Source organism: Lissotriton vulgaris, unplaced genomic scaffold (assembly GCF_964263255.1).
Source record: "Lissotriton vulgaris unplaced genomic scaffold, aLisVul1.2 SCAFFOLD_1018, whole genome shotgun sequence".
NCBI classification, from domain to species: Eukaryota; Metazoa; Chordata; class Amphibia; order Caudata; family Salamandridae; genus Lissotriton; species Lissotriton vulgaris.
Genome location: NW_028246283.1, coordinates 142,007 through 155,652, shown reverse-complemented (window position 1 = coordinate 155,652; position 13,646 = coordinate 142,007). Strand labels below are relative to the sequence as shown.

General features: G+C 44.1%; 1 protein-coding gene across 1 annotated transcript in view; it reads right to left on the bottom strand.

The window, feature by feature from the left end:
• Window positions 1-13,646, bottom strand: part of LOC147666006 (laminin subunit beta-1-like) — a gene marked incomplete at its 5' end in the record, with an annotated part of 280,699 nt that overhangs the window by 131,193 nt on the left and 135,860 nt on the right. Inside the window, 2 exons of the mRNA XM_086949328.1 lie at window positions 8,059-8,283; window positions 13,438-13,601. Of these exons, the coding sequence (XP_086805454.1) occupies window positions 8,059-8,283; window positions 13,438-13,601 (389 nt within the window). The remainder of the gene's footprint in view (window positions 1-8,058; window positions 8,284-13,437; window positions 13,602-13,646) is intronic.

Sequence of the window (13,646 nt, the reverse complement as noted above, 5' to 3'; positions counted from 1 at the left end):
GCTGAGGTGGACGGTGCTGGAGCCTGGCAATGGGCAGTGCGAAGGAGAGACCCCTTGACTCTCACCCAGGCTCCTAACAGCACCAGAAGAAACGCCCAGGACCGGTGCGCAGAAGCAGGGGCTTCTGCGCAGGGAGAAGAGGCGCAGGAGGAGAGCCAAGCAAAAGGCTGGCGCAGGGAGCAAGTGCAGACCGCTCCCTGCAGAATGCACCCTCTTGGAGACCCGGAGGGTGAAGGAGAGTGCTCCCAGTGGCTGGGGGGCACCGCCAGGAGCAAGAAGACGCCAAAATGGGGCAGATCGGACCTCCAGGGGCCCAGAAGGTGAGCGACCTTTGACCTGTGGCCCCCTGACAGCGAAGCGCGCGAGGCTCCGCCGCCGGTCCAGAAAAGGCCGTCGGGGTGGATCAGGTCCCGGGGGCTGCCCCCACCCGAAGTAAAGCCAGGGAGTGCCGTCGCGCTCCCCGTGAAGACTGCCCTCCAACGTGGAGAGTCTGCATGGTCCCGGGTGGGACCGGGGCCCCGGACAAGGAAGGAGGAGCCAGGGGCCCGGGTGGGACCAGGCCCCTGACCAAAGCGCGGAGCGGCGGGGTATGGGCTCCCTGCGCCGCATACCCTTACCCAGGTGTCTGGGTGGGACCGGGCCTCCCACAGAGGCCCCAGGAAGCGGTGAAGCGCCAGCGCGGCTCTCCCCGGCACAGCGGCAGAGCCGCTCATCTATTATTCAGCAGCAGGAGCTTGAAGCGCCCCATAATGCCTTGCAAGGCATGGGGAATGGATTGTTTTTGGCGTTTTGGCGGCCCCCAGAGGAGAGGAGTCACCCTTGAGTGAGTGTGAAAAAGGTGCAGGGGGGGGGGGCTGCTGGAGAAGCGCAGTCTCGCCCCCAGCACAAAGCTAAGTCCCACCCTAAGTTTCTTGAGGATTTAAGAGGAATAACCCCTCAACACTCAGAGAAGATTGCATCACCTCCTAGGCTGGAACTTTTGTTCTACAGCTGGGGGTTCATTGAGAAGTGCATCAAAGATTGAAGGGCTGAGTTGGAGATGTCTCGAGAAGGGCATCCCCTGGAGATTTAATAGTGTAATTGCACTGAAATGCATTTATTAATGGTTATTTCTTTAGAGGGACTGATGTTCAATGTGATGTACTGGTGTAAGGTGATGTCGCAAGCAAAGTGGATTTAAGTGGCTAGACACTCCTGCTAGGGTGTCTGATGGTATTTACAACTTAATCCTGTGATCATCTGTGATGCCTTTAGGGGCTGTAATTGCAATGCATTTTTTATGATATCCAAATGTGCTGAGTACTGTCCTTCTAAAGTGGGCGTAAACATGTAGTCTTGCTGCTGCGCTTAGGTGAAGACCCCAGACTGTTAGCCCTTAAGATGTAGAGGTGTATACATTAGGGTCAGTAGGAGTTGCTTGGTCAGGGTCATGTGTCACCAAGGCAGGTGTATCCCTGTTTAAGGCTTGTTGAGGTAATGGGAGGGGGACGCCACTGGGATGGTGCCAGTGCGCAGGGCCCTCGCTCCAGGATATGTTCAACTAATTGCATTGGGGAAAAGATGATGTGCATACATGGGAGTGGTGGTACTAGACCCCACCCCCACTGCAGGATGGGTGGAGATGTTATGCAATGTCACAAAGTAATTCCAACAGCTTATGTATATTTGTAAATTGTTGCATAGTATGGAGTAGTGCGTGTGTTTAATAAATGTACTCTTACTTTTATAAAGCAAAGTACACACTGGACAATCAATTATTGAGTGTTATTTTTGTGCACCTGCAAATGGCGATTACTAGCCCACACCACCTCCCTTGAGTAAGCCTCAGACTGCTCTGCAACGCTACCCTCTGAGAGTCAGGCACCACAATTGGGTGTTTGGTTCCCAGTGAAGGACAAATGTAGTCATGTTATTTGTGCAGGCCTCACGGATGCTGCCTCGTTTTCCAACAATGATACATTACCAAGGGTGCTCCGGCACAGATGTTTGGGAGAGGTAATAGAGGCTGGATATTATACCTATTCAAGGGGGGTGGCGATATTGATCCGCAGGGGGCTACATTGGCAGACACACCATACGATCAAAGACAGTGAAGGGAGATACATCATACTGCAGGGGACGTTGTGTCACACAGCTGTGGCTTTGGTAAATACATATGGACCGAATGCGGACAGCCCAGATTTCTTCCGCCAAATAGGACAACAGTTACAGACATTAGGTCATATGGCTATCATGTAGGGGGAGATTTTAATGTTGTACTGTTGCCGTATGCCAATAGGCAGGGAACATCCAGGGTGCACCATCCACAGGCAGCTGTGATGTTACACACCATAATAGAGGACATGCAATTAGTCGACTCCTGGAGAGCATCTTAGCGAGGGAGGGGACATGTGTGACACCATCGCAACGCGTGGTCGAGATTAGATTTTTGGCTGGTCTCTAAGGACATGCATGCCTGGTTACTAGATGCCGCACATCTGCCCCGTACCATCTCAGATCATGCGCCTGCGCAGCTGCGACTGAGCGTCCCTCCTGCATATGCCGAGCCTTTCACGTGGCAATTTCCATCAACCGCTTTATTAGACTTGGTCTTTCGGGAAGGGCTGAGGGAAAAGGACTTAGAATATTTCAAGCTTAATGAGGGCTTGGTGGACTCACTTGGGACTTTGTGGGAGGCACTTAAGGTAGTAATACGGGGCCAATGCATGGCGCTCAAGTCTGGAGTGTTGAAGGACATCCGTAACACCTTACAGAGATTGGAACGGGAGATAGGGGACCTAGAAAATTCACATCCATTAGACCCAGCTCCTGAAACGGTAAAACAGATATAGACCAAGTTGACAGCATTTCAAGAGGAGGCAGAGAGGGAAACGAAGTACCTATCTAAGTACGCACAAGCTAGGCGCTATGGGGAAAGTGACAGACCAGGGAAAACGTTGGCGGGGTTACTACGCAAGCTCCGAGGAGCAGAGTACATAACTGAACTGCGTTCGGAAGACGGGGGCTCGGTGAGAGCACCACCAGATATTCTACATGAAATGAAACGCTTCTATGGACATTTGTATACCTCACACACAGACCTGGCTCAAGCTGACATAAATGAATATTTGGATGGCGTGGCTCTGGCATGGTTTAATAACGGCGCCAGGGAATATATGGAGCTGCCAATAACGTCAGTAGATATACGTCAAGTAATAAATAGCATGCCAACTGATAAGGCCCCGGGGGCAGACGGCCTGACGGCGGCCTTTTACAAAGAATATGCCGAGATCGTGGCCCCCAGACTGCTCCAGGTTTTTCTTGAGGCGATGGAAACCGGTATACTTCCCCCAATGCTTCGCAAGGCTACCATCATCAATATACTGAAGCCTGGCAAGGACCCGACTGCTCCGGATTCGTATCGTCCATTGTCATTGATAAATTTGGACGCCAAAATATATGCCAAATTAATAGCAAATAGATTGCAACCCATGCTGCCCCAGATAGCGCGGCCAAACCAATCAGGCTTTATACCGTGGCGCTCCACTGCGCATAATTTGAGAATGCTTTTCAGTACATTACATTACTTAGCCTCAAACGTACAGGCCGTCGCGGCACTGTTAGATGCTACAAAAGTAGTTGACTCGTTAGAGTGGAAATTCCTCTTTACTTTATTGAACCGCATGGCCCTATATTAATTAAGCAAATCCGACTATTGTATACAAACCCAGTAGAATGAGTTAGAGTTAATGGACAGATATCTGACCCCATTGTTATCAAGAGGGGGACAAGACAGGGCTGCCCACTGTCGCCGTTGTTGTTCGCTATAGCCATGGAGCCGTTGGCGCTAAGCTTTGGCAGCATCACACACAGAGGAGCATAGGCTTTACCACAAGGGACATTTTAATTTTTATGTATGCGGATGACATGACGATATATTTGACAAATCCTAATGACAGGATTAGGGATTCAGATGAATTTGTCCAAATCGGTGCTGATGCCGCTAACGGATGATACGGCCCCTTTCAATCTGGAATTTCCGATACAGTGGGCAGATGAGGCGACAAGATATTTACGTATTTGGATGAGCAGATCGCTGCAGGAAATATGGGTAGCGAATTATAGGCGCCTGATAGACTGGCTAGAATGCAAAGTGCGTAGGTGTTAAGGACTGCCGCTGTCCCTGATGGGACGAATAACCATAACAAAAAAGGTTATACTACCTAAACTACTTTACTTATTTGTGAATATTCCCATGCGCCTAATCGCGCATTTATTTAAGCGACTACAATCTACAGTACTAGAATTAATCTGGGCGGGAAAGCAACCCAGGGTATCCTGGAAGGTCCTGACACTGCCATTCACACAAGGAGGGCTAGGCGCTCCAGATTTTGAATTATACGCCTACAGTGCGCAGGCGCAATTTCTGCATTACTGGCACCACCCCACACCATTTCAGCCTCATGTGGCAATAGAAATAGATAAGGTTGCCCCTCTGCCAGTGAAAACGGCTGTGTATGCCCAGTACAAACAACCCCATGTAGAAATAGACACGCTAGAGACGATTAGATGGGCATGGGCCTGTGGAATTGTAGCGGCCTGTTGGGCTACAATACTAACGCACATAGGGCATATAATAAATGGCGTGATACCAGAAACACCAATGGTGGCGCTGCTGCGATATGTAAAGGACGTCCCGCAAGTGAACCGAAAGCTCACGGCCATGTTGCTGTTGCTGGCAAAGCGGCAGGCAGCAATACATTGGAAGAAAACGGCACCTCCCACAATAGCTGGATGGATAAAAGCAGTCACTTATTGCAGAGATCAGTTTTCCACTTTCTGGTAATTAATGCCCATCAGATCGCGGGCGACTGACATTTGGGAGCCATTCGCAGGTTGGCTACGGTTGGGAGGAGTAGACTTGTAACTGAAACAATCCACGTGGGGCGGTTCGCGATGTGTTTGATTGTATGATGAGTAGGGTAGAAGATCAATATAAAGGCTAAAATGGTATATGACATGCTTGATACCACCATGGTTTGGTTAACAGCGGTATAAATGTGCAGGTCAGAATTGCAAATTAGTTATAGGTGCCCAAGATTACACACGGAATTGCTTGGACGAGTGTGTTGGGAGGGGGTAAGGGTAGTTTAAAGTGTAAATATGTGACAGTGTTATTAAATCTATGGCAAGAAACACATGCTGGACAGATTGGTGAATATGTACGTAGACGCTGCCTGCCCGCTGGGTTGTTGGCCAATAGAGCGGTGTAAAGTGCACTGAAATGCATAGGCACCCGACCTCTGGGTTGTGGCACAAAGACTGTGTAACTTCCGGAATATGCAATAAAACTTGTTTTAATAAAAAAAAGATTAGGGGTCTCCAAGGTGGGTCCAGGAGATAAGGATCTAAGGTTTTTCCAATAATCACATAGAGTACCTTTACAATGTATCTGAATGTACCTCATTTGGATAGTCAGCAATTCTTCAAAGAATTTGACCAGAATTCAGTTATCGTGGACCACAGTTGGATACCCATTTTCTGGATAATGACTTTAAAAACATATTCCAATTATTCCTTCCAGGAACAGTTTTTACATCTGAAAACAAGGATCTCTGGGGTCACGAAAACTAAACGCATGTTTCAGGGTGCTCCTTTTCAAAATTATCATAGCACAAATATTTTTGAATAGCGAAGCAACAATTGTGCAGAAAAGTTTTTAAAATGCCTCCACAGAGACCTGGTAAAATACTAAAAGATGTGGAAGGGCCGACACAGCAAGAACAAATGGTGCCAGTGGCAACTTCCTGAAACGGTCATTCACATTAAGCCTCCTGGAATGTACCCTGCTGTTCCTTCGCGGCACGGGAATATTTGTCCAGAAATGTGTAAAGAAAATATTTAAAAAGTAAGCAGCTTTATAAAGTGAGGAAGGTGAGCAGGTTTAATCTCGGAATTAATTTAAAAGAAATCTCAGGATAAAGCGAAAAAAGACAATGAACACACGTGAAAAGATGAACAACTCATTCACACAAGGCTCACTAAAAAAAGCAAAGTTAACAAAGCATAGAAACAACAAAAGAGCAAAAGGCATTTAGCTTAATATTATTATTTGTAGCTCATGAGCAAGTCTTCTCTTTCAGCTTCCCCTTCCAATTTTAGTGCAGCATTTATATGGCACTTCCTACCCTTATGTGAGAGTATCGGTCATACCTTAAGCCAACTAGAAGGCAGCATTCTTCATTTCACCTGCCAGTTACCCCAAATGTAGCACCGTTTTACAAGGGGAATATTAGAAATGATTGAGCATGAAGCCTGGAGGCTTTTTCTGCCAGTTACGATGTAATACTTTGCTGGGGTTAACTCAACATTTTCTACCTCTGCATAGTTTGTCTTGTGTCACCGGTCTAGTGTTTAATATTTTTTAACCCTTTGCATGCTTCGGACAGCCCCCGGCCGACATGCGTCACGGTGGGCGTGTGCGGAGGGTGGCCGTTGAATCCCGCCCACTATTTAAATCGCCCGCCCAGGGCAAAAATGTGCGCAGCACGCAAGGGCTTAAACCCTAATGCCCTCAATTCTGGAATTCAGGTGGCTCCTATCTTGGTTCTAGTTTGAGAAAGATCAGGGGATCTTCAGGGGATTTTTATTTTTCCTTTTACCCTCCTCCTTTCTTCTTTTTCTTCTCTTCTTTGCTGATGAAAATCGTAAAATTATAAATAGCTTTAGTATTGTGTAAATGGTTTAATATCTGTGTTGACTCAAATGGCATTTTGCTGTAATAATTCCTACGTGTGTGTGCCTACATTCCAAAAAAAGTGGATTAAACACAAGAAGTAAACGTAAATTTTGAAAATCTCCAATCTTCCCATTAAAGTGTCTATTATATATTTGTTGGTGAATTAATAAAAACTAAAAAAAGAATCATGTTTAAGTATTTGCTTGACGTATGCCGGTTTTAATATTTCTGTGCATTTTATGTGGTTCAAATCATAGAAATTGCAGTGGACAGGGTCTCCACCCACAAGCAGTTTTTCACTTGTGTCTTCAGGAGGTCAAAGGATTAAGAACCTCTGATCTAGTCTCTTAACCATACACATTTGAACACCGGAGTCGCTGGTTTACAAAGCACAGAACAGAGATGATCTGAGGGGCAAGAATATTTTACAAATCTATTAACATTGATGAGAACGTTTAATGGCCAAGTTAATTTGCAAGTTGCGTATCGATCAACTCGTGTGATACTTCCTTCCACAGCTATAAGTTCTCATTAAAAACAGAGTTTAATGGTACCATCAACACTACAGGTTGAGAAAGTTATGAAACAGGTAAGAATATTTGTAAATTGAGAAAATGGCCATCCCGTTTGTAATAAAATAAGAAGAAACTCTCCAGGAGACAAATGAAGTTGATCCGGTAAGGAGATCCTACACCGTTCTGGTGCACTGTAGGAAACTGGGCTTTTTGTTGCACTTATTCCCACAATTTTGGCCCCTTTTTTTAGCTACTAGATGCTGGTTTTCAACTCTGACAGTGCACTGAGGCCAGCTAACCATACCTCAGTCAGTGCACCTTCCCCAAAACGAGATGTAGTCTAATTATGCTACAGTTGCCTTAGGACTTTAGCAACCCTGTAAGTCCCTAGAAAATGGTACCTCAGGTACATAGGGCCTGGGTGTTACAAATGGTCCCCAAGGGCTGGAGGATCTCTTATGCCACCCTAAGGGGCCAGCACACACATTCCACATAGACGCCCATTGCAGGCTGTGTGACATGGTACAAACCATGAGTGAAAACATGACACTCCTGTGTGTCATGCCAATGAAACTGCTTGCCCACACTACCACAAAAGTGAGCATTTGGGGTATCATTTGTGCCTCTGTAATTCCGTTGGGTTTTACACAGTGTACCTCTTTTTGGTCAACTATATAAAAGCCAGCTTTCTATATGCACCGGAAAAAAACACAACCACCAAACATTGTTAAATGCTGAAGATTCATCATAACATTGGCAAAGAAAAACGTATAGAAGGTTTTGATCCATACAAATGGTGACCAAAAAGAACAAGTGGTTGCTTACTTCGGCAGTCCTGCCTCAGAGCATCGCCGTAATATCCAAGTTTACAATAACCGCAATCCTGGCCCTCTGTGTGGTAGAGGCACTTCAGGCACATTCCGGAAAGCTTGTCGCAGGCCTCTGGATCAGTCATGTCAATGTTGTTGTTACACTGGCAACGCTGGCAGATACCTCCAACCTCAAGCAGGTTTCCATAATACCCAGAGTCACATTCATCGCATCGGACTCCTATAAAATGAAAGTACAAGACAATAAGTTGTTGCTTCACACAAATAATGAATCTTCAAATGGGCAGAAAAACACTATCCCCAAAATCCTGCAATTAATATGTCTAGTTTCAAACGTGCCTTAGAATGAATGCATGAATCAAAAAATAACTATCCTGGTGGGGAAATTTTTCTTTCTGTTGTCCCCTTCTTTTTTGTTCAGCCATTGTATTTATTTTGTGCATTTTTTATTAATCGTTTTTTCCTTCTGGCGTAGCTCTCCATGCCCCCCTTTCACATTTTCCTTTCTCTTTTTTCCATGTTCACCCATCTCCATAACTCATTCGTTCTTCCGTCCTTTCTTCTTTTTACCAGTATTTTTTTTTCTGTTTTCCAGGTATTTTCCTGCCTTTTTTTTTTTAGCAATTCTATTATTTTGTATTCAAACTTATGAATGTTTCAAGGCTGCAACATTACAAAAACCACATAACACGAGATCAGCGTCCAAATTTTTGCAGCACTTGATAAAACTTGGAGTCAAAATATTCTGTGTTGAACTTACACATCCTATCAAGTCCACGCAAGTTTATATTTTATGCGATTTGTATTTATATGACATGCATTGCACTAATGGGATAGCCTTGCAACGGCAAATGCAGTCGAACATGCATACATGCAAACTAAGATATGTATGCTCAGCAGAAAAATGGGTATTATTTGCAGCATATAACAGTTCTCATCCAGACAAAAATGAAACCCTCCTGAAATAAATGTAAATATTCAAGCTAGTTGCCTTGGGTTTCAAAATAATGTTTTATTATCAAGTATCCTGGTCTAGTATTTACTTAAAGTTGGAGACATCGCCATGAGGGAGGCAATTGTTCTAAAGCCTTGAGCACTCTGCATTATCTAAAAGATAGCCAGCCTGGAAGCACAGCACTGTCTGGCTCCCCCAGAGACTTTCTCTAGGAAATGCTTTCTTGCATTTGCGTCAGCACTTTAATATCTGTAAACAAGCAAAGCATGCCTTATCGTGTAATGTTGGACCCTAACTTTGCAACAGTTGCCAACTATAAGGATGGAGAATGTGCGGTTTACACAAAAAGCCTCATACGTTTTTCTTTCTGTGACTAATACATAGGTATGCAGGGCGCAGTTGTGGTCCTTAAGTCTTTTTTATTTGCTGTAGTCAAAAAAGATTTAGTGGACTAGTTGAAAGACTCCATAGGCATTTTAACTGTAGCCAATAAAGCAGGGAAAGAAAAACTTGCAGGTCTCCATAACTAATATTTTACTATTTTTATTGCTGGTTTGTATTGTTATTTGTATAGCGATTTATGGGCACTAGTATGGCATTGTAAGGCCTTGCACGTGCTCAAGATGTATTTAAAATAGTATCAGATGGAATTTTTTTTATCATTTTATTAACAAATTGATCCACATGGCCATAGCTTTGGGAAACGTGAAAAGCAGCTTTTTTAAGATGCTGCAGAGATCAATGAGAGTGACTACCACAGAACCAGTTGTTGGGAAGTAAAACACACTTCAATCCTCTTGTAGTATGCAGGTATGTCTTAGTGTATTTATGTTCTATGTGTATAGCACAAACCTAGCCCAAAGGTGCTGTACACACTCAAATGCAAGCATAGACTTGAAGAGTTATTAGAGAGGTAGCTGGGTTCCCAGAGCAGAAGTGTATTGTTAATGCGTGTAATTAAGTGTGCGTTTTCAGCTCTTCCATTGGGGTGGTCCTGATGGATGGGGGACTGTTCCATCTCAAGAGTGCAAAGGTGGAAAAAGCCTGTTATCTTGATTTTTCATTTTCACACTTCTTAAATCACCAGAATGATTGTATCCTGACAGAGCCGAGAGACGCAGGAAAACCAGGGATGAAGAGCTTGTCTGCGGGATAAATAGAGGTGTTGGTCGTGATGGATTTGTAAATGATGCATCTGGTTTTGAAGATGGTGTGGAATGGCACGCGGAGCCAATGAAGTTGCATCACGATGGGGGTGATGTGTATTTCTTCAGGCTCTGAATGAGCTGTGCTATTGTCTGGATGACATTAAGAAGTGGCATTCCAGAGTCTGGAAGGCAATGGAGCAGGCTGGGCATTATCACCACACAGATTAAGAGTATATGGGCTTGAACAGCATTTCTGATTTAAATGGTCTACATTTCTTTACAAAAGAAGGCTGGTACCGGGCGGTCTTTGATTTTTGGTAATGTGCCTCTTGCATGTGAGGTCCTGGTTGAATAAAGGTGACTTAGCATTTAGAGAAATTTGGGGTTGGAAGTAGTCAAGGTTAAAGACTGAGGCGGGTGTGCACTGTTTTTTGCTGTTTGTTCTTGGCAATTAACCAATTCTGTCTTGGTGAGGTTGAGCTTCAGAGGAAAGTGCTGGATGTCCATGTCAGGATGAGGTCCAGCTTCTGTTTGGGGCATTGGATGTCTGGAGCAGAGGAGCCTTTCAAGTAGAGTTGCGCTTGATAGGCATATTGGTGAATCTTGATACTATTATCTATGTGAATAGCCCCATATGAAACCCTGGTTCACTCTGCAGGGGCCTTGAGGTGTCCATGTGAGCAAACAGGTTTTGGGTGTAAAGGTAGGAGGAGAACCATGGAAGGTAAAGGTCATTTGAAACACCATGGTGTGGATGAGGGTGGGATGGTTGCCTATGTCTATCAGTATCAGGAGATGAGGTAGGGCCATCTTCATCTATGGTCAGAAGAGCATTTTCTGCGATGTGTAAGGCAGAGATCTCCATGATTCAGCATGCCCAGAAAGCCAGGCTGGTAGTCATGCAGAAGATGCTTACCACTGATGTGATCTTGGAGTTGAGCATTGAGAGCTTTTTCGATGATCTTGCCAATGAAGGGTAGGTGAGAGATGGGCCAATATCTGGCAAGGTCTAGAGTAGGATTTTTTAGGAGTGGAAGGGTCGGACCGGTCTTGAGCATTTCTGGGAAGATACCTTGAGTGAGGAATTGATAGTGGTGAACACAAGGGCAAGAGCTTCGCCGGAAAGCACTTTGATGAAGGACAAGTGCTAGACATTGTTTTCACAGGAATTGGTGAGAGCTTTTGAAGGATGGACATTGCAGGATTCTACTAGAAGATGTGAGTGTGAAAGGAGAAGTGAACTTGGGGTTTTCAATGTGCTGTCAGATTTTCTATATTTCTTCACTGCCCAAGAGGTTGGTTGTCTTTTACTGGTCTATGGAGTGAGGGATAAAAGGTTCAGGAAGAGGCTTGATGCAGTGCTTGCTTATCTTGAAGTTCATTCTGTTTCCATTGGTGGCTTCCATGATGGTGTGGGTATGGTCCTTTGCTTTGTCTGATGTGCTGACCAGTGCCTATTATGCAGAGGGACTGCAAGATCACAAGGTGATTGGGAGTTCCATTTTTCTTTCTCGTATACAGACGGAGCATTTATTGTCAGTGAGGTATTTAGAGTACAAGGTTGCTGAAGGTTTTGGCTTGTACTTGCATGTTTTAGTTGGAGTGTGGATGTTGGTATAACTTTAAAAAAAGTGTTGAAGTCAATTAGAAGGGTATTGGTGTAAGAATGTTGGAAGTTGAGAGATGAGTTGAAGGATTAGGATGTCGATGGAGTAGTCTTAAAAGCAGTTGAAAGTTTGGTCTTGTATTTTCATTTGGCTTCAGTTTGTTGGTAGGACACTAGCAGGGAGCTATGGATAACAAAGTGGTTAGTCTCTTACATAGGTATGGTTGGTTTGCATTTGATTGTTGGTGAATGGTTAGAAGAGAATGTCAAGTATTTAGCCTTTGGAGTGTGTTGATTCGGTTATGTTCTGTACCACACTGAGTGTGCCAATAAGGTTTTCAAAAATATTTTTAGCTTTCGTTCTCTGGGAGGTTGATGTCACCCAAGAGGGCCATGTGGGCATGTCAAATGGATGACGTGATCAGCGAATTCATCAATGAAGTCCTTATTCTGCCAAAGAATTGTGGCGAGATTTAAAATGTTTTGCAGAGTGGAGTTAAGCAATCAGAAAACTTAAAAATTATGACCATCTCATCATCCAAACATTTCCAAATCTGTTATTCAGTTCAGATTTTTTGTAAAGAGTTTTAGTAGATAACGGAGGAATAAATAGTTTTCCATAAAATGCTTACACTTCCTGGTATGGGTAAGATATTCAAAGTTTCTACTCCTTGTGAGATTGATTTCCTCCCAAAACCCTTGGACTAGCTAGACTGCATCCATTGTGTGAACCATGCATGTAAGAAGGGAGGAGGCCTCCTGGTTTGAAGCAAGTGACACTCTACTACATGAAGCTCCTGACATGTTACTTCTCACTCTTTGCAATTCAGACGCCCACATTCCATCTCCTCTACAGGTCTCATCAGGCAGAATATGGACCTTATTGACAAATCTTTGAACCTGCTCTATACCCCCTCTGTTGAATATACCCACATCACCCTTGTGTGACGAGCTTCCCAGGGCACAATCTCAAGAAAAAAGACAAGATGCATGGTTGCACATGTACTGTGATGCATTTGTACGCCTGGTGGTGTACTTGGAGTAGGCTTTCCTTAATAGAAATCACATTCCAACATTGGCGGAAATGCATGTGGCTTGATTCATGCACATGTGTGGAAAAATAAATGTGTGAAAAATATTGACAAAGCAAATATGTAGGCCCTCCTGACTTTACAAATGCTAGCTATATGTTCACCAGGATAAAGCCACAAGGCAGTGTCAGTCACTTAGGCTGAATGTGCTCAGTCACATTGCTTCCTTTCCTATGTTGGACTGAAAGGCAACCATTATGACAACTTTATAGTTAATGATGGAACTTTTTATCAAAAACAGAGATTGAGAAAATATAACATCACTTTGTCTTCATTCTTTCAATAAACATACCTTGCTTATCAACATACAGAACACTCTGGACTCTTGAGACAACACTGTACGATAAAGGAAATTCAATATGAAGTAAATTCAAATGTCATCACTATAAGAATAAAAGATTACCAGCTATATTCAAAGCTTGGCAGGTGTCACTCATCAATCAAAAGTGTAAAGATATGAAAACTTGATGCTGAGCATGATATAGTACAGGAAGAGTTTGGATTTTCAGAAGTGATGCCAATAGACACTATGTATATGTTAACACAAATGTTGATTTGCAGGCAAACCGTGTACCTGAATATCCTGTGTTACATGTGCATACAACATGCAAGGTAGATCGATCCTGAAAACAGCCACTTGCATATTGCCTCCCACTTTCTGGACCATCTGGGCAAGGGCAAGGGCGACAGTGGTCTCCGGAGCCTAGCAAAGGATCTCCATAATAGCCAGGAAGGCACCTAAAAGATAAAAACAAAACAAATCCCATCCATTAAAGTATAGGT